Below are 19,899 nucleotides of genomic sequence, written 5' to 3' on the forward strand. Positions count from 1 at the left end.
TCTCCGGGCGCCCTCGAGGCGGTCCGAGGACACCTCCCAGCACTAGACGGACCGAACTTCCCCCGCCACCCCTTGGGCACCGCCTGGAGCGGATCCTGCGCCGCGTGCCTGGGGCGGGGCGGGCCGGACGAAGCGGCACCATTGGCCGGCGCGGGGGGAGGGGCGGGGGGAGCGAGGCGGAGAGCGAGAGACGGGGCGGTGCATTGGTTGGCGCTGGGCGAGGGGCGGGGACGGGAGGACCCCACGCTGGGAACCCACCGGGCCTTGGGCAGTAGGCGCTGCGGAGGCCCCTCTGGTGCCGGCGAGATCGCAGCACGGGCAGAGGCTTCTGGACTGCGAGATGTGTAGGCGGTGAGTGATGCACGGGCAGGAGAGTTCGGGGGCGTCCACGGAGCACCGAGACCTCCGCCCCGAGCCCCAGAGCACCCCCAGCCACAGGTGGTGGAGCCCGGGCACTAGGTGCCCTTTGGCTGCCGCGCGCGGGGTCCCCTCCCTCTGCCAGGCTGGCGCATCCCGGGCCTTGGGCCCAATGCTGACAGTGGGCAGTGTGCCAGGCACCTCTTCAAGGGGAGGGCCCTTTAGGGCTAAAACCTGAGCAAGACAGGTCAGGCCGCCGCAGGCTCCATACACGTCTGACCACCTTGTCTCTCCTCTTAGCCAATATCCTAGAAGCATTGAACTTAGAGTTGGGGGGAGAGTCCTGAAGCGCCTCTGGCACAACTCTCAGATTTCATGGGTGAAAACCAACGCCAAGATTATAGCAGAAAGAGGGATTTGCCTCACAAACACTATTTATAGATGATTTGACTCCTTCCCAGACCTGTGCTAAGGGCGTTAGCACAGTATGCCACCTACTTCTCACAGCCCTGATACTTTCATAATCTCCATTTTCAGATGAGAAAACTGAGGGTTAAAGAGTTGTGGAATCGTCGGGTTTACCCAGATGAGTCAGTGGCGGAGTCAGGATTTGAACCCGGGGCTGATGGTGCCAGGTCTCATTCATTTCACCCACTGGCGGCAGAGCCCACCCTGCTCTCCCCGAGCCTCCTGACTTTCAGTCCTACTTTTCGAACTCCCGAGAGCTGCCTCAGTGTTTTCCTTAACCTGGCATGGCCCTGTGGGGGGGAGGGCCTCCTCTCACACCAGGATCAGTGCCAAGCCAGTGCCAGTGCTTTCTTAAGACACTGTAGGGAGAGCGTCTGTAACCTACTTCACAAACAAATTAAATAAGTTCGCAGCAAATGAGGGCTGGGATTCTGGAGTTTGAACCCAAGCAGGTTAGACTCCACAGCCATGCACTTGCCCTGGCAGAAGAGACCCTCGCTGGCTTTTCTGTAGTTTAGCTGCCCAGGGCACAATCAGAATTTGTTGCCAGAAGCCATGATTAAACAAACGAACTGTAAGGGAATTGGTAGAATTAACAGGTACAGATAGGAGCAGATCTGCCTGCCTCCCACTCCCCTGTGTAATTCCTGAGCTGCCCGGACCAGAGCAGAGGTGCTGGGGAGAGGGAGGGAGGGAGGAGGGCGTGGGGGAGGGGGAGGAGGAGAAGGGGAAGAAGAAGGGAGAGAAGATGGAACGGAGCATGGAGCGTGTTAAACTTAGATGAGAAACTGCTGGCTGGAAGTTGTAATAGGGTGTGTTTGCGCACGTTGCCAGTGTTTGCTAACTGTTGTCATTAGTTCTTGTCCTAGTTCTGTGTGTAGTGCTGGTGGTTCAAGACTTGACAGTGAAGTGAGATTGAGGCCACAGTTTACTCTAGTGTCAGTGTGAAAGCTGGGAGGTGGGGTCGTGCCGTAAGACTCCAGTGGGTGGCCTGGAGGTCAAGAACAGAGTGAAGGTTCAGGGTCCCCCTGGGTCAGGGTCAGGTGGACAATGACACATAATAAGGAACTTGAGCAGAACTGGGACATGTTGCAGTTCAGATCCTGTAAATGCAAAGCCTCAAAGGGGGACTCTGAGGTCTGTCAGAACACACTCTGGACTGGGCCTCTGGGGACCTGGGTCCTGGTTTTGAGAGTAAACTCAGTGATATGTCCTTGCTCACAGCTGCTCCTCCTGGGAGGACTGTCATCCTCTTTGAGTCCCACATTCCCATCTCCGGAGCCCCTGACTCACATTATGACCTATAAGAGGAGCTGCTGTTTATTGTGGGTGAGCCCCATATGAAACTCATCTTACGTGCCTCCTCCTTCACCTTCGCAGCAGTCAGTGATTCAGCTAATGAGGAACCTGAGGTTCAGAGCAGGAAAGGGACTTGCCTAAAGTCACACAGCTAAAGAATCACAGAGCAGAGCTGTGAACCCAGATCCTTGCAAAGGCTGGGTGGTTATCCTGTCACAGAGAATATTTTGAAATTGTTTTAAAGTAAGTTAAAATCAAATAGGAAGTGGCTGCACTTCCCAAAGCTTCTGCAGTATTTTCACTCTTGTTAAAGAGGAACTTGCAGATTGCTCAGTCACCTTTTCTGGCTGTCTGACGTCCTTCCCCAGGATGCACTGCTGAGGGAGACATTTGGAACCCCTTCCCCTTGCCCTGCCTGACCTTGGGGGTTAGGGGCGGCGTGTCCTACAGCCCCATAGCCCCAGAGCTGGGAAGAGCCCTGAAGACACTAGACCAGCTGCCAGTACAATCCTGGCTAAACTGAGGCCTAAGAGATGGCACGACATGCTGAAGCCACAGGCTAAGTTGATGCCCCAGCAAAGCTCACACCCAGACTTCTCTGTCTGTGCTGCTCCTTTGCCTCCCCTCTCTTGCTGCGACACCTTTTAGCAGAAATTCTTAACCTGAAATCTAGGGATTTAGGGGCGCATAACAGGGCCTTCCTGATCCCCCTGCAGTGGTGTGCAAATTCAGTGTGTGTGTATATTTACACACACACACTCATGCACACATGGATTTTTCTGGGGAGAGAATGTTAACTTTCAAGAAACTCCAAAGGGCTCCATGACCCAGAAGACTTCTGAGACACACCGCATGTCACAGGAGACCACCCCCAGCAGCTGCATGTGGCACACAGGCCTGGCAGTGGATAGCACAGTTGGGGGCAGCCGTACGGACTGCCCAGTGTGGCCTTGCAGCAGCTGGCACCCAGCACCTCGAGGGACTGTCCCCTGGGCCACTCCCCTGGCCCCAGGCCCTCAGGATATTGGCTAGTGGTCATTCTGAGCACCTGTTTAGCCCAAAAAGCATGGCTAGGAGGACTCCTGTGGCCACAGATCCCCTCTTTCCTAGGCAAGAGCTGAGCCCGATTTGGGAGGGACGGTTCCACAGGGCAGGGAGTGTGTGTGTAATAAGTGGGAGCAGGAGGATTGGAAATGGCTTTTCTAGCCCCAGGTTGCTGTGCCTTGAAAGCAAGGTCAGAAACCAGAAATCTGGCCACAGGGGTCTGAGTGAGGCACTGCCTCTGGGCTGGGGTTGTCAGGAAGCTGTGAGGAAGGCCAGTCTGCATGGGTGCAAAGGGCCAGGCTCTTCAGAGGAAAGGCAACGGTGTCAGGGAGGCCTGGGTGCCAGAATGGGCTCAGCGAGACCTGGTGGGAGCCCCGGACTGTGGAGGTGGGGAGGATAAGGTAAAGGCAAGCTGCGGTCCATGGGGTCGGCCCAAGAGAAGGTGGTGAGTAGAGGTGGCTGGTAGCTCTGTGGCCTCCTCTCCTGCCCTCCCTCGGTCACCACCATCACCTCCTTCTGGGCTGTGCACAGTGTCCTCCCAGGGCTTCCTAGCCATCACTGCTGGGGTGGGGAGGGGTGTGGCCAAGCCAGAGCAAGGTGATGGTGGCACAGGGAGGAGGGATGAGGACAGTAGTGTGGAAGAGGGCAGGAGCTGCAGCTGCTGAATTGATGCTTGCCATCCATATCCCAGAAGCTGGCTTTCTCAGCAAAAATGTATTGCTGAGGAGTGGCCTGTGTCCAGCCAGATGCCCTCTCAGAGGCAGCTGGTACCAGCAGGCACTGCAGCTTCTCCCCTGGCCAACCGCCTGCCATTTGCTGGCTGACAGGTGCCAGGGCGGCTCATTTAAAGCTTCCTTGTTTTCAGTGCTGTCCTGCTGTCCCTGGCTGGCATTTGAAAGTTGTGGCCATGGGTTGCAGAGCAGGGAGCTTTAGCTTCCCAGGAATGCATGGCAGTGTCACCAGCACATGCCTTCTCCCTGGAGACCTCCTACCTCCTTCTAGTGGGAACAGACTGGGCCAAAAGGCCCCCAGCTGTGCCCCACATGCTTTGTCCTCCTTTCTTTGGCTTCTCATGTCACTTTCTTTATGTGTTTGGTTTTAATCATGCCTAAATAAGAAAATAAGAATCCTAATTTTATGAAATGTCAGAACAGGGGTAACCAAGCTCTCAGATTTCACAGACATCCTCAGGACATTGTAATTTGGCACTAATGCATCTTCCATTTTGCCAAGTGAGGACAACAATGACCATCTATTTTTGCCATCATTTTTTGAAAGAGAGGGCATTGTAAGACTAAGAAGCAGGCAGTGCATAGTCTTCATGAAAACTGCACTTCATTAGCCGTCTTTTTCTCCTTTGCCACCGGGCTGCAGTGGGGACCTGAGGAGCCACAGCACTGCCTTCTTCTGTGATCACAACTCCATGACCACAAAAGAGGGAAGATGGGACAAGCCTAGCAGTTGTAAGGGCTTCAGTGTCCTTTGTCTCAAATCAAAGGCCAGGGACAATGGTGAGGACAGGTTGTGGTGCCAGCTGTCCTCAGCAGCCCTTCCACCCAGCTGACGGAGTAGCCGCTGAACTGGAAAGCGAAAACAAGTCACTGCCTGCTCACTGGGGACAGGTAACCATGGCTGGCACACTGCCCTGGGGCCTCTCCTCTGGGGAACAGGGGGCCCTGGCTGCAGTGAGGCCTCTGGGTGGGGACAGAGCCCCCTCTAGCCAGGGAAGCAAGCGTGGAGCCCTGAGCTGTGTGCTCTGGGGCCTGGGGGAGGGGAGCAGACCAGGACACAGAAGGCTGGACTCCTTCAACACTGGGCTGGGCCTGCCCAGTTGCATCTGTCACTCTGTGGTTTCAGACTGTGCCTGGATGGCAGTCTGGCCCCAGCTCATCCTCTCCTCTCCCTGACTCCTGCTTCAACCAAAGCAGCCTCGCCTTAATCCATTTGTGTTTTGGGCTTCTGCCTAGGGTTTTATTTAAAGATAAGATTGTGCTTATTATGAAAGGTTGAAAAACACTCCATTAGAGATTCTCTAAGGCCTGCCCAATGCACAAGGAGGCGAGTGTTTAAGGGGACGTTTCAGGAACATGCTCCAAATGGAGAGAAATCTCCCTTTGCTTTCTTGCAGGGATGTGTGTGCTCTCTCCCTCCTCTGAAGCTCTCTCATCAAGTTATCTCTAGGATGCCTCTTAGGCCACTTGCAGCTTACTTTAGAACTCGAAAGACATGGGGAGTATCAAAATGAATGAAAATCATGTCAACCTTCAGTCTGGCAAAGGAGACTCAAATGCACAGTGTTCACATTTGGAGTGGAATTCTGTGAGAGGTACCAGAGCTCAGGTCTGGAGCTCAGGGAGATGGAGATGCTGCCTGCTTAGGGTGGAGGGATGGGACATGTAAGAACCAGAGAGACTGCGTGACTTGCTTAGGGTCACGCAGACAGTGAATGTCAGAGGACTCAGAAATACGTGGTTCTCTCAAAGGAGAAACTTTTTTTGTGGGGTCAAGTTTATCACCCCGTAAGGCTTGGACCCTGCCCGGTAAGTTGGAAGAGCACCCTTTGCTGAAGTGAGCCCTGCATTGCTTCCCTCAGCTCTGCTCACTTAACTCCTGCCCTCACCTGGATGGTGTACCCTATTCTCAGTCCATGCCAAACTGAGCTGTTTACCCCATGAGCTGCCTTCCTCTTCCTCCCTTCACTTTGCCGTCTGCAATCCAGGACCCTCCTTCACTTTCTTCCTGATTCCCTCTGAGCAGCCTCCCCTAGCTGATGCCATCCACCTCTGACTGGCAATGCTCACCGTGTTGGTCATGTCCTTTAAATAAGCAGGTTCTTGAGGGTGAAGCGCTCCTCCGGAAGGCCAGTGTAGAGGATCTCATGTGTTACTCAGCACAGTGCTTTACTAATAGTATTACTGGAGCCTGAGGCAAAGCCCTGGATGGAGCTCCCTCCACCCGCCTCACTGTCAACCAGAGCAGCCCCCTTTAATCTGATTTGCATACATATTCCATTTGAACTAAGAATTTTACAGTTGAGAAAATTTCTAACCCATTGTAGATTAATATTCTCGTAGTACAGATGGGAAGATTACGACTCAGAGAGGAAAAGGCAAGCAACTGAAGCCACACAGGTCTGGGGCAGCCCAGAGCTCTTTAGGAAACATCTTCTATTCATAACTAATCACTGACTGACTTACAGAGAATTCCACTTATAAATGTTTCTATTACGTAGAGCAGAATGGATATTTTCCCCACATACTGTGGGAGGGTGAAAGTATTGTAAACTGAGTCATGATGCGAATCAGAAGTCACAAACTGGAGCCCCACTAAGGGCATCTATCTTGCAAGTATGTTTTCTCTGGCTACGTTTTATTTTTAACTGTATGTATTCATTTTAATGGAATTATTTACTATATTAGGATAGTCTAGTTTCTGCTGCAGTAACAAATCTCTGAAACACCAGTGGCTTATCACAGCAGGGGTTTATTTCTCTTTCTCACTCATGTCCATTGTGGGTGGCAGAGGGCTCTGGTCCACAGAGGCACTCAAGGACCCAGGAGGACCATAAAGAAGCTGCACCAGTTGGAACATGTGGCTTTCTGAGTCACTACGGTGGAGGACAGGAGAGCTGCAGGGTCATGCATGAGCTTCAATGTGTTGGCCTGAGAGTGACACAAAACAGTGCTGTTTGCAGAGTTCGTCACCTGGCCCCATAGCTGCAGGGGGCTGGAATGTGAGCCATCACATGGTCATTCCAGGGGCAGTAAATTTCTCTGCCACATCACCTTGCTTTAAATGGTGAAATATAGCCCCCCAAATCTAGATCTCTAGTTTCTCCTGAAAACCAGGAAAGCTGCCCCTTTAGAGGAGGAATGTGTCCCCCAATTCCCAGTGGACTCCACTGGCCAGTGTCTCTCAGCCAGATCATCTCCCTGGCCCCTGGAGATGTGTACACGATTTGTTCTGGTGCTTATGTGCACAATTCTGGGAAAGTTGACTTTGGGAGATCCCATGAGGTTTCCAATATTCTTATAATACTCTTATAATGCTCGATACTGGAAAGAAGAGGCAGAGAAGCAACATCCCTGCCCACCACACTCCTTTTCTTCTGGGGGAGTCAAATGAAGAGGCAGGCCCTGCTGTGCCTGGCACGGTGAGGAGCCAGGAGCAGGTGCTGGGCAGAGAGGAGCTGCTGCTGACGTTACAGGAGGGGGCTGCTCCCAAGGGTTTCCTGGAGGAGCTAACCTGAGAGCGTAGGATGAGGCCCAGGCTGTGTTCTGAGCAGAGAACAGCGCCGTAAAAGCTCAACGTGAGGAAGAAGCACAGGGCCTTTTAGATAGGAGCTGTGAGCAGCTCAGGAAGGCTGGAGCTCAGAGCAGGAAGTGAGGAGGAGCAGGAGAGAAGTTGGCTATAGAGGGAGGCGAGAAAACACCCACCTTGTGTTATTTCTGAGTAAATCCAGCCCTTCCTATAATGCGCTTGCTTAAAGCAAGACAGTTGTGCCACAGACCCACAGACACAGTGTTGAGCGAGAAACCCAGACACACTGCCTTAGCCTGTGCTGAAGCCAGCTTCCGCATCATAAGTGTTTGAGGAACTACCCAGAGAAGGAGCCTGGCAGATCACTTTTTCCACAGGAGAGCTGAGGTGCTGAGGAACTGAAACCCTATTTTGAAATAGGCTGAGAAGAATGCAGCTGGAGGTCCCCAGCTCTAGCCCCCATGGTGCTCCTCCCTCTGCCCTGTGGAGGAAGGGCCTTGCTGCTGGCCACTGCTGGGGGCCTGCCCCACAAGGTGGCCTGCCCTCTGTCTAGGCCATGACTTGCTTCACTCTGGATCGAGGCAGAGGGGAGGTATTTATAGGATGATTCTGAGGTCACAGGGAAGCCCACCTCCTTGAAATCATCCCCTTCTCCACTTTTCCTCTGCCTCCAGAATCAAGTACTCATTCAGGGCTGGTGCTACCCCAGGAGGCAGGCTCGTCTTGTTTGTGAATGGTGTCAAACAAGAGGGAGAGAGCGTGCTGGATTGGTCAAAGTCGGTGCCCAAGGGGATGGGGTGCTCCATCCACTCTGAGGACATTAATATGAAAGCAGCTGGACCTGACCTTGAGCCTCCCGGTGACACTTGCACACACACAGGCTGGAAAGACATGACTGAGCTAGCTTTGTGTGAACAGATGTTGGGCTTTTGTGAAGGAGCCAGTCTCTGTGGTGTGAAGGGCAGGCTGTGTGCCCTGTCTGTGCCACCTGCCAGTGTAACTTAACCCCTCAGATTCCTACTGCATCTTGGGAGAAGGGAGGTAGAGGCAGGGTTAAGACTGGAGAGAGAGAGAGAGAGAGAGTGTGTGTGTGTGTATGTATGTGAAGCTGAGGCTCACTGCCTGACACATGGGGCTTTGATGAGAGAAGGTCCTCGGCAAGGGTAATGTGGAGAGAGAAGAGTAGAGTAGGAGTCTGTGCAGAAGATGCCAAGAAGACAGAGAAGGCTCTAGTGGACTTACCCGCCATGAAAGAAACCCTGGGGAGAGTTTGAGAAGCTCCGTACACCCTTCCAGGTCGTGAATGGGAAGAGATATGAACAGATATGTGAATCCACTAACACTCCTGTAGGATACGGATTACCCCACTGTGTAGATGAGAAAAGGAAGGCTCGGGGGGTTTAAGTCACTGTCCAAGATCAGTATAGAGAAGGGGTTAAGAAACCAGAATCTAGGGTCTAAATGCTTGTGTTCAGTGACTTTACTACTTATCCACTGAGAATCTGGGGCAAAGTCCTTAACTTCTGTCCCTGTTTTCTCACTCATAAAACAGGAATAGAATGGTACTTCTCTCATAATGTTGTTGCAAGTAAATAAGCTAATTCATAGAAAATGTTCAACACAGTGTCCAGCACGTAGTGAGTACAGTACCAAGGAACCCATCACTAGGAGAGCTGGCTCAGGTGTACTGACTCTAAAGGCAGCAATGGAGCTACCACTGGGCTCAGTGGGAATGGCGGAGAAAGCCCCAGGGTGATCTGGAGGTTTGGAGGAGCTATTGAGGCAGAAACCATCATCCAGGATGTCCTGGCTGAGGGAAGAGGGCATGTGGTCTGAACCATTTAGGAGACTGATGGACAGTTTTGGGGAGGGGAGCTGATAGGGCCTGGCTCAGCAGTTCTGACCCTGCCCTGCCAGGGGGAGCTTGACTGACATGTGTGGGTGTGGGGCCGTGTTAAGTCCTCTCGGCCTGACCCTTCAACCTCAGCAGCCCTGTGCCGGGGAGTGGAGGTGGAGGGTGGGAGAGAGTGGGGAGGTGGGAGGTGAAGCCAAGGTCCCCGCACTCTGCACCAGGACTCTGGGTGTTGCACAGGCCGGCGCTCCTCCAGGCTCGCCTGTCTCTACATCCTTCCTCATCTTCCCAGCAGGTAACTTGGAGTCTGCAAACAAGAGGAGAAGATGAAGGAAGATTGTCCACCCAGTTCTCACGTGCCCATCAGCAACAGCAAGTCCATTCTGAAGTAAGCCTTTGTGAGCAGAGAGGGAGCTTCAGACGTGCGGTTGTTGTGGCCACTCCTCTGCCTTAGGCAGCCTTTGGGTCAAGGATTCTGGGTGTTCTTCATAGATAGGACAGCGTGCCTGCCCCATGGACAGTGATGAGGGACTTCTTTTGGAAGCCTGTCTCTTTGGAAGTGAAATATCTTTTTGGGGCGTGAGTCTGACCCCTGCCTTCTCGGGCCCACAAAAGCAGGAGAGTGTGACAATGCCCTCTGTGACTCTGCAGAGATGGCATTTAATTTATTTGAAAACTACAGCAATCCTAACACTCTTATTGTGTTAAACAGTTTAGGAAAAAACAAAAAACCCTCAAAATCAGTTTTGAGGGTTTTTTTTGTTCTTTTTTATGTGTGTGAGAAAGGTTAGCCCTGAGATAACATCTGTGCCAATCTTCCTCTATTTTGCATGTGGGACACTGCCACAGCATGGCTTAATGAGCAGTGCATAGGTCCTTGCTTGGGATCCAAAGCTGCGAACCCTGGGCCACCAAAGCAGAGTGCGTGAACTGAACCACTACGCCACTGGGCCAGCCCCTGATTTTGAGTTTTATTGAAAAAAGTGTATTTTATTGACATAATGATTTTTGACTTTGCTTATGTTCTTTATTCTCTATCTCATAAAAAGTTTTGGGGATACTTTTTCAAATTCATTTTTGAACTAAAGAACAGTATAGTTTTTATTTTATCTTGCTTTTTTATGTCTTGAGTCCAAATATTTTCTAAATTTGAGCAGCTCCTATTGGCCACCCTGAAGACAAATCAGCCTCCTGAAATGGGCTAGCTTTTGCTGAGGACCTGCCCCCTGGGGTCCTCCTGCTAGAGGACCCTGAGAAAACAGGCAGCATTCCATCTTATCATTTCACAAACTGCCCTTACCTTCATTTTCCTTATTTAAATTTTATAAGAAGACCAATGTAACAATATTTTTAAAAGTCATAATAATAACCATAACACGATTAATTTCATGTACACATATCCTAATAATTTTATGGTCAGCATTGACTCACTTGTAAGCACAGTGAATGTGCAACATTGAATCCTCCTTTGTTAATGCCATGAAGTTGTAAATCGCTTCCCCTGTCAGTTGCCATTATCCCCATGTCACACACAGATGACACCAGAACACCAGAGCAAGTTTTGCTCATCCACACATTGGGTCACTTGAGTGTGGGAGAAATCACTGCCTAAAGAGATTCTACAGCAGTGCTATGCAGTAGCGGAGCCACCAGCCACATGTGGCTGCTGGGCACGTGACCTGTGGCTGGAAAGGTGTAGTTACTATAAAAGAGGCTCCAGGTGGCAAATGCTTCTTACAAAATAAAATAATGAGCAAGATCTCATTAATAATTTTTATATTGATTACATGTTGACATGATAATATTTTATATATATTGGGTTTAATAAAATATGTTATTAAAACAAATTTCACCTATTTCATTTTCTTTTGTGATATAGTTACTAGAAAATGTTAACTTACATGCATGGCTCACATTTCATGTCTATGGACTGCACTGTCCTGCAGAGCCCAGCTTGAGACCAGGGAGCTGTTCTCGTTTTTTCTCTGCTCCACGCCAGCAGAGGGACAAGTGTGGCTTTCCCTTTCTTCTTGGGAGAAGGCGTTTGGGCAGAGTGGCCTCCTTAGGGCCTTCAGTATCTTATTCCCACAGCTGTCACCTTCATCCCTTGATTATACCTCCAGAAAGTCAGGATGGGGAAGAGGAAGGCGCCTCTCATGGTGGCCCCACAGCAGCACACCAGGGCCTTGTAGAAGTAATATGGGGAAAAAGCAAGAGTCGTTAAAATGCCAGTAATCCAAGCCCAGGGGATTTATTCTGAGGAAGTAACTCAGGAGTAAAGTTCAGGGAGATTGTCAGGCACTCTTATCTGTAATAGTGAAAGTGTGCAAACACCCTGGCTGTGCAATGATGTGGCCCATCTGTGATTTTCGCTTCCTTCTCAGCCCCACTCCTATGCCTTCCACAAGGGCTAATCTGAGAAGTCCTCTGGAAGACTAAAAGGTGTGTGTCTGATGGCAGAGTCTTATTTCTCAACTGATTATGTGTGGCTGGCAAGATGGGACTATTATGCCCATTTTACAAATCAGGAAACTGAGACCAGTGAAACCAACGCCTTGTGCAAGGCCTGGCCGTGCTCCAAGATTGTGTGTGTGCCTTTACCTTTTCAGGTCGGAGCTCTTAAGCCTGCTGAAAACCTACAACTGCTATCATGAGGGCAGAAGCTTTCAGCTGAGACACCGAGAGGTAAGGCCTGTTTCTCTTTATTCATAGGGTCTCCGTTTATCCTGGTTTGCTGAAGACAGCCCTGATTTCTACCTGTTATTTCCCACCCAGGGTCATTGTTAAGACTATCCCTTGCACTCTCTGAAGTGTCCCAGTTCAGATAATGAATTATAAAGTCACCTGTCCTCTGAGTCGGGGGTCAGGTTCCCAGTAGTCAGGACCTCTCCTTTGAGGTCCTGTACGGGTTGCTGAGGGCCTGAGCCTCCCTGGGAGAGTTCAGAACAGGTGGAAATCACCTGTGGCCCTTCTCCTCCCACCCGGCACTTTTGCCTACATGAACTGCCTGGATATTGGAGTTGGAAATATTTGAGACCACACAGCCCAATCCTTTCTTTGCCCATCCCACAGCGCAAATAAGGAACTCAGCACAGGGCCCTGGCTTCCAATTTTACAGGACACTTGAGGCGTGAAGGCAGCCTCCATGCTTGTCAATCATAATAAACATCAGAGGAAAGCTTTGAGATGGAGGAGAGCTCCCCAAAAGATGCTCACGGGGCCAGGCAGGCCTGAATGCAAGAGGCAGGGCAGGTGTGGGGAGTGGAGGAAGCTGGAGAGCGTGTCCTGTCGGCAGCCTGTTGCTGCCTTCAGATCAAATTCATCACTGCTATGCAGGAATGTGGGCTAAGTACAGCCAGACCCTTTCTGATTTTTCAAAAGAAGTTAGATATCTGGAATTTCACGTGGAATTTCCCAAACCTTGAAACATCTTATGGGCTAAACAAAATGTGTCTGTAGGCCAAACAGACACCATGGAGTGGCCAGCAGAGCCTAGGCTCGGGGAACCACTCACCAGGCAGATCAAGCAGAGGCCTAGTCTTGCCTTTCACGTGGGAACCCCGCTCGGGACATTGGGCCCCATCTTGGTCTAATTCAATTTATTTGTAAAACCTAATGGGGAGTCTTATAGTGGTAATGTTTTATTTGGGAGGTGTCTGAGGGTGAGATCGGGCTGGCTCCTGGACTTTCTCCGGCCAGTCAGTCTGACCAGTGGCATCCAAGTCCCCCTTCTGTTGTTGAACACAGGAAAGGGCACTTCAAGCCCAGGTCAACCCACAGAGACCTCATCCAGAAAGAGGCCACTCTGCTCACTAATCCTGGCTTCCATTAGTTATTCAGACAGCCACACATCTTTCTTCAGTTACCAGACCAGAGGGCGAGCCCTGATGTCTAGGCAGCTAGGGATTGCCAGTCAGTACCAGGAAGGAGGGCCAACTGGAACCCATTCACCAGACTGCCTCCATCAGCCTCCAGTCAGCCAGGCCAGGCCAGTGTCATGGTTCAGCAGCCTAAATGGGAGGGAGGCTGCTGGCTCATGGTTCAGGCAGAGCTGGGCTGTGTGTGATGACCTGGGTGGCATACCCCTCAGGGTCCACCTCCCCTTGACCTGAAGCTCTGCACAGGGTCTTGGGGCCAGCCCTGACAACTTGTTCCCCATCCCCTCCATGCTGCCCTGTGCTTCCTTCCTCATGCTCTTCCCCTGCGGAGTGGTCTCTGACATCTGTCTTATCAGCCTGCCCTGGCTCAGCCCTTACTGCTACCTGCAGGTTCTGATCCCATTGCCCTGCTTTCTCTGGTCTCACTGTCTCTTTTCTTACTTGGGTGGTAAACCCGCAGACCTAGGCCTAGGTGCCTACCTGGTTCCGCATCCTGTGGGCCAGGCACAGGGTGATACCTGTGCAGAGGTGTGGGATGACTAGCCATCAGGCACAGGTGTGGGGCAAATTGGGGTAAGTCCTGAGCTCCACTGCGCTGGGAAGTTTTGATCTGTGCTGTTAAGTGAGGAGCTAGGCTCACTTTGGTTTTTGTGCTGAAGGCATGGGCTGGGGTCTTCTGCTGGGCCCTGTTGCTCAGCCCTGGGCCATTCAGGGATTGATCTAAGACCATGGTGACTCTCCACCTATAGTCCTCACACCAACAAGCTTCAGCATCACCTGGGAACTGGTTAGAAATGCAAATTCCTATCACCCTCCTTCCCCCAGGCCTGCTGAGTCAGAAACTCTTCACCCATCTATTTGTGTTTTAACAAGCTCTCCAGGGGATTCTGATGGAAGGCAAAGTTTCAGAAACACTAGTCTAAGAGCTTGGTCTTGGCTCTTGGGATTCCCCAAGACAATCCCCTCTGTAGGAACAGCTCTGTGGGGAGTGGGGCTGGGAAGCCCCAAACCTGTGCCCTGTATTTGTATGTGAAGGGACAGTCCACCTGGAGAAGTGGGGACCCACAATAGGGAAGAGGTATCCTTGACAGCTGCCAGAGGTAGGAAGTTAACATCCCACAGCAGGGATTTTCATCTTCCTAACCCTAAAGAAGATGTGAGGGTCTGAATTGATCTCCTTGGAGCCAAAAAGTACCATTCAGGAACCTTCTGGAGCCTTAACAGTGAAGGATCCCAGTCTGAGGGAGTGTGCGTCTTTGGGAGGTCACCACCACCCTAAAGACAGGCTGTAGGCCTGGGAGGCACGGGGTTCTGAGGCTGAAATGCATGACTGGTTCCTGGGACACCATATCCCTCAGTGACCCACCCACCACCCAGGGCCTCTACACTTTCTCGGATTGCAGACGTGGGATCTCTTGGGCCTTGGGGAACTTGCAATTCTAGGCACTTGCTGCAGGGCCTCCCCAGGCCGACTTCTCCTTGGGCACTGCAGGCAGACGGGAGGAACCCACGATTCTCCAGGCACCTCCAATGCACCAGATACTTTGCCTCTGTTTTATTAGTTGTAATACAAGAGCTTTGCAACGTAGGAGTGACCACTTTCCAGACAAAGAGATTGAGGTTCTCAGAGTTTAAGTTTCTCATCCAAGATGGCACTGTAGTAGGTAAAAGACGCTGGTGTGGCTCCCGGGCCTGAGCACAGAAGTTTATAATACGGCAGTATCATTTCCAGCGTTAAGCTTTGGAGGTCTTTGGAGGTCTTGGTGGCATATCACTCAACAAGCCTCAGGGACTCAGAATGCTGTTTGTCACCCTCGATCCCCAAGCTAAGTTTCCTCTGGCTGATGAGGGGCTCAGCACCGGGTGTGTGCTCTCTCACCGCCATGTGGGTCCCTGGAAGACCCGCCCCGTTGTCACTGGGGCTTCCCCGGAGCAATTGTAGCCAGACCACTACACTTCAGGGGCATCCTCTCCTCTGCTGCTTTGTCTGGGGTCCATAGAACTTGGAGAGATGAAGTATGTCAGTGGGCAGGGGGCACGCCCTGGGGCAAGTGTTTCCTTGGGAACCTTGCCCCAGCCTCCTAAGGGCTAGGGGAGAGGGGTTACCCGCTCAGGAGGCCAAGGCACTAGCTTCCTTCATTTTAAGTCTTGCCTTTGGGATAATTTTGCTTGTGTTACAATGAAAAGCATGAGTATCTGGGAGCAATCTGTGCATTTGAAGATAGCAAAGCATTTTAACCAAGTTGGTTGGCATCTCAAGAGAAAAACAGACCCTGTAAATACCAGTGGGTAAATATATCACCGTTGACAAATTGTGTGAGCAAGAGACAGTAGGACCCCCCGTGTCCTGGTGTGTGCCTGTGGCCCCAACCTCCCACCTGCCTCTCTCTCAGCACTCAGTGGGCTGCAGGCTCCCCCTGGTGGCAGGAGCATGCACCACTCCCAGTCCCCAGCCTGAGCCGCAGGCCCCCTGCTCAATGTGTGAAAGGAAAGAGCGCTGTCTCTCCCAGGGGGCAGAAAGTCAGGATGCCCTTCCCTCTTATAATGATCCCTCTTCTTCTGAGGCCTAAAGGCAGGAACGATGGGCAGTTGACATACCACTGGCCCCTGGGTGAGTGCTTGGCCCCTGAACATATTCCCTGGGCACCCCAGAGTGCTTCCCAACCTGCCCCTCTGGGTGGGGCGTTGTGTGCCTTCCCTATTCTGGTAGTGGGTGGGAGAAAATGAGACTGCTCTTTAGCCCAGGCCCCACCCCCACCCCGTGAGGACTTTCTGCTAAGCTGTTCTGTCCTGCAGGAGCTTGGGACACTGCCAGAAGCCTCTTCTTCCCACAGCCCTTTATTCAAAAACAAAAAAAATATTTTGGCATATTTTGAAGGTATCATTAACTTCTTTCATATCGGGAGATATTAGCAGAGGAGCCCAGAGTCCAAGGGTCTCTTCACGCCCTCTAACCTCCCCAAATACAGCAGTGTGGTTTCTGAGCTGGGGGGAATTGGCCAACATCATCCCAGTTGCCTCCCTCTGACCTAGTGTCACAGTGCTTCACAGAAGGGGCTGCAGTGAGGCTGGGCCCAATAAGCCCAGCCCATCCACTCACCAGCCAGGCGCCCACTCGGCAGGTCAGCCTGCCCACCACCTCCTAAGGATGTTCTGGCTGAAGGCTGCCCCGGATGTATTTTCCGGAGAAGGTCAGCGACCCGCAGGTTTGAGCTGAGCAGAGACTCAGCTGGTTGTGACAGATGCAAACGTTTGTATATGGTGCTTGTAACTCCACCTCCACGTTCACTTGTCCCATTTCCCTGAGCCCTGTAGGTATGAAGGGTAGGTGTTGGGGCCCCCATTTTACAGATAAGGAAACTAAGTTGCTTGTCTGAAACTTCTTCTTTTAAATCTGATTTACATTCTGCCTCTCCACAAAACACACATGTAAGAGGACAGATAAACGTTATTAAAGTCCAAAGAAATTTAAAAATAGCCAGAAAAGAAAAAAGTTTGAATGTCCACTGAAGCAGGCAGTGAGCTCAGCTGCCGGCCCAGCTCTGTCCTCTTCCTCTCGTCTCTGTCCCTTCTGCCCGAGCCGTGGTCAGCCAGCTCCAGCCTGGCCCAAGGGAACAGGGTGACAGGTCCTCAGGCCTGATATCTTTTGAGTTGTCTGATGCCTCACCTGCTTCTCTGAGGAAGGAAATCCTCCCTCTCCTTACCTTCCTTCCTTACCCCTACCTCCTTGCTGACCGGATGCCTCCGGGAACGGGGATTTGCCCGGCTGTGGGGGACCCAGGGCTGCCCAGGCTGGCCTGAGCCTCTGTGGGGTGAGGCCTTGGTCCCTGGACTTGCCTGAAAGCAGGGCATCTGGACAACACCCTGGGCTTCCTCCCACAGCTGGGAGCCCCCCTGGGTGGAGGGGGTAGGAGTGGGGATGAAGGGGGATGGGGCCATCTGGTCCAGGCGTTGGGCGCCCTGCAGGCTGAGCTGGTGCAGCTTCTGTCTTGGCCCTCAGCATGGGGAGAACTCACTTGATGACACAACAGAACTTGTGGGCTGGAGCCACTGAGCTTCTCCCAGGCACCCCTGGACAGGTCCCTTGAAACACAGTGGGTACATTTGCTGAGACCTCATGTTTTCTCTTGGGCCTCCTGGAACACAGACTCTGAGGGTGGGGGCCAAGAGGCTGACTTGGGAGTGCCCAGGGCCTCGCTCTGAAACCAGTGGGGGGCTGAGACCTTCGCTTCTTCTCACCTAACCTCATTTCCAGTCCTCTGAGGCAGCCACAGAGACAACAGCTACTCCGTGTATGGGCTTGTAACATGCGCCTCATGAGGTGTGTGGGTTTTATCACATTTACAGCCCAGCAGGCAGGTCCCATTAATTTCCCCCACTTTACCCATGAGAAAACCAAGGAACAGAGACATTAACCAACTTGCCCAAGGTGATCAGCCAGTAATGAGCAGTGTGAGCCGGATCACATCACGTGAAATAGGCTGTTATCCTATTCAGAGTAGGGGTCTCGCTGTAAATTGCCAAAGCAGGCAGCCCCTGCAGAAAGGTGTTTCCCTCCCAGAGACCTGCCAGGGGCAGGGCCCACCTCAGGGGAGGGAGGGTGGGGAGATGACATAGACCTGCATGTTCGGTACAGAAGCCTTTATTGAGGAGGGGTCAGAGTTCATGGATCACCGGGAGCTGCAGATAGAGAGTTCTGAGGACACTGCTGGGGCAGCGGCTGTTGGGGGTGTCCTGGTGCCCATCCCTCAGTGGTCTTGCTAGAGAGTGTCTGGGCATCCTGGCATCACCAAGCCTCCCTTTGTGGGCCCTCCAGGCGTTGCTGCTGTCCATCTGTCTGCGTGGACCCCTGGGCTCAGCAGAAGGACCAGTCATCCTTGGCAGTTCTCTCCTGCTTGGACGCTTTTCCTGGGACTCCCCAAAGAGCCAGTCCAGGGGGTCGGCAGTGCTGGGCCTGGGCGCTGCAGGCTGCTGGGCGCTGAAGTGGGTGGTGATGTCCTGCAGGGACCCAGGGGGGCAGCTCTTCTCGCAGGCTCGGGCTGTCCGGTGGGGTCTGCTGGGTCGGACCCTGGCTGTAGCCATATCTAGCACTGAGGTGGGCTGCGCCAGCTGACAGATAGACCTCACATAGTCATCCAGGCTGGGGGAGGCTGGAAGTTCCTGCCCAGGCCCCCCGGGCAGCATCTCCTCCGAGGCCTCCCGGATTGTGGGCAGGTGGGCCACAGAAAGCAGAAGCCGGGACCTCATGGCTGCCAGCGACAGAGAAGCAGCAACCTGTTGGTTGGCAGAGAGTGAGAGTCTGCATGCCATCCTGACACCCCCGTGTCCCCTCCCTCATCTGAGGCTGCCTGTGTGAATCCTGTGCCTCAGTGTTGTGAAGCCTACAGATTCTAGACCAGGTGCAAACCCCTGGGCATTCCTTCCTGCTAATATTAAAAGCCCGCGTACCTAAGACTATCATTTAGGAACCTGTACAGATAAGAGAACCCAGTCTGGGTCAGCGGAAACCTGGGTAAAACCAGGCTCTGCCACTTCCTGACCTGGGGACCTTTGGCAAGTTCACCTCTCTAAGCCTTGACTTACTCCTTGATAAAATGGGGTTATAAATACTCACCACACAGGGGTTGTGAGAAATGTATGGAATGACACCTCATGTGAAATCCCTTTATAAATATAAAGCCCTCTACAGCTGTTACCACTGCCATTAACTGGTCTCTAAACCTCAGTGAGGCTGTGCAAGTCCCAGGTAGAGAACCACCCTCAAAGATACACAAAGCCTTTTTGTTTTATCTCAAACCAGAGGGCAGTTGCTCTCTCTTACCTGTGGCAGAGGGGGTCTGGGGGTTAGCAGGGATGCTGGATGAGCAAGGGCAGTCTGCGGGAAGTCCCCAGGAAGCTAGGGCAGAGTGATGGGGGGCCAGCAGTCAGAGCCCTGTGTCCGCGTCGGATCGCCGGCAGGAGGTCGGTGAGGACGATGTGCCACGGCCTCTGTCTGCTGTGCCACTGTCCAGAGCGAAATCTTCCCTGAGCTGTCTGCAAACCCCCAGACCTGGCAGCTGCTTTTATATCTTTCCACCAGCCATCAATTACTGTCACGAGGGCCAAAAATAGCAGCCTGGGAAGGCTCTCAGAGGAAAACAGCTTGGTGGGTGGGGCCTGGCCCAGCTGCCAGCCTGGAGAGTGTTTGCTCCTGTGGGAGGCTCTGGGAGTGTTTACTCTGCAGGGCAGGGTCGGGGCGGGGTGGACAGGACTCCTGGCCACCTCAGGCCACTGGGAGAGGAGGAGGAAGCTGCACTGGGCTCCCACAAGCAGCTCTAGGGTCTGCCACCACCCCCTAGAAGAGTTCCCCACTACAGATTACACCAGCACCCTACGACCCTGGAACACTCTGCCCAGCTCTAGTTCTGGGAGAGCCTTGTGCCTGCACCTGTGAGGCAGCCTTGCCAGACATGGCAACGCAGGGCTCAGCCTGGAGGTGGCTGAGGCAGAGCTCCCTGGGCCTGCTCTGAGGCAAGGGCAGCCTGCAGGGTCCTGGTCTTGCTGCTTCCCAGGTGTGGTGCTTTCCAAGGAGAACTTGTCTGTTTACTTTTTTCCCAGGTATCTTACTTAGTTCTCCTGTGCACCAGTGACTGCTCTAGGCTCAGGGAACATAGCAGTGAATAAAGTCCTTGTGTCCTGGAGTTTTCCTTCTAGTGAGGGAGACGGTCAAGTGCTTGTGGATCAGTGCTGTAATTTCAGGAA

The 19,899-nt window shown here is 52.6% G+C and overlaps 2 protein-coding genes across 3 annotated transcripts in view; one reads left to right on the plus strand and one right to left on the minus strand.

Moving 5' to 3' along the window:
- The first annotated feature begins 232 nt into the window (after nucleotides 1-232).
- RASSF4 (Ras association domain family member 4) overlaps nucleotides 233-19,899 on the plus strand; it is a 34,423-nt gene continuing 14,756 nt past the window's right edge. Inside the window, exons 1-3 of one of the 2 annotated variants that reach the window (XM_046654415.1) lie at nucleotides 233-351; nucleotides 9,576-9,668; nucleotides 11,890-11,965. In XM_046654415.1, the coding sequence (XP_046510371.1) occupies nucleotides 9,607-9,668; nucleotides 11,890-11,965 (138 nt within the window). In that variant the 5' untranslated portion in view covers nucleotides 233-351; nucleotides 9,576-9,606. Of the gene's footprint in view, nucleotides 352-9,572; nucleotides 9,669-11,889; nucleotides 11,966-19,899 lie in introns of both variants that reach the window. The other variant, XM_046654416.1, reaches the window with a different exon arrangement.
- DEPP1 (DEPP autophagy regulator 1) lies at nucleotides 17,785-19,269 on the minus strand. The gene is made up of 2 exons (XM_046654417.1): nucleotides 18,980-19,269; nucleotides 17,785-18,432 (listed from the first exon to the last, which is right to left on the minus strand). The coding sequence occupies exon 2, from the start codon at nucleotides 18,403-18,405 to the stop codon at nucleotides 17,815-17,817; it is 591 nt and encodes a 196-aa protein (XP_046510373.1). The 5' UTR covers nucleotides 18,406-18,432; nucleotides 18,980-19,269; the 3' UTR covers nucleotides 17,785-17,814.

Source organism: Equus quagga, chromosome 2 (genome assembly GCF_021613505.1).
Source record: "Equus quagga isolate Etosha38 chromosome 2, UCLA_HA_Equagga_1.0, whole genome shotgun sequence".
NCBI lineage: Eukaryota > Metazoa > Chordata > Mammalia > Perissodactyla > Equidae > Equus > Equus quagga.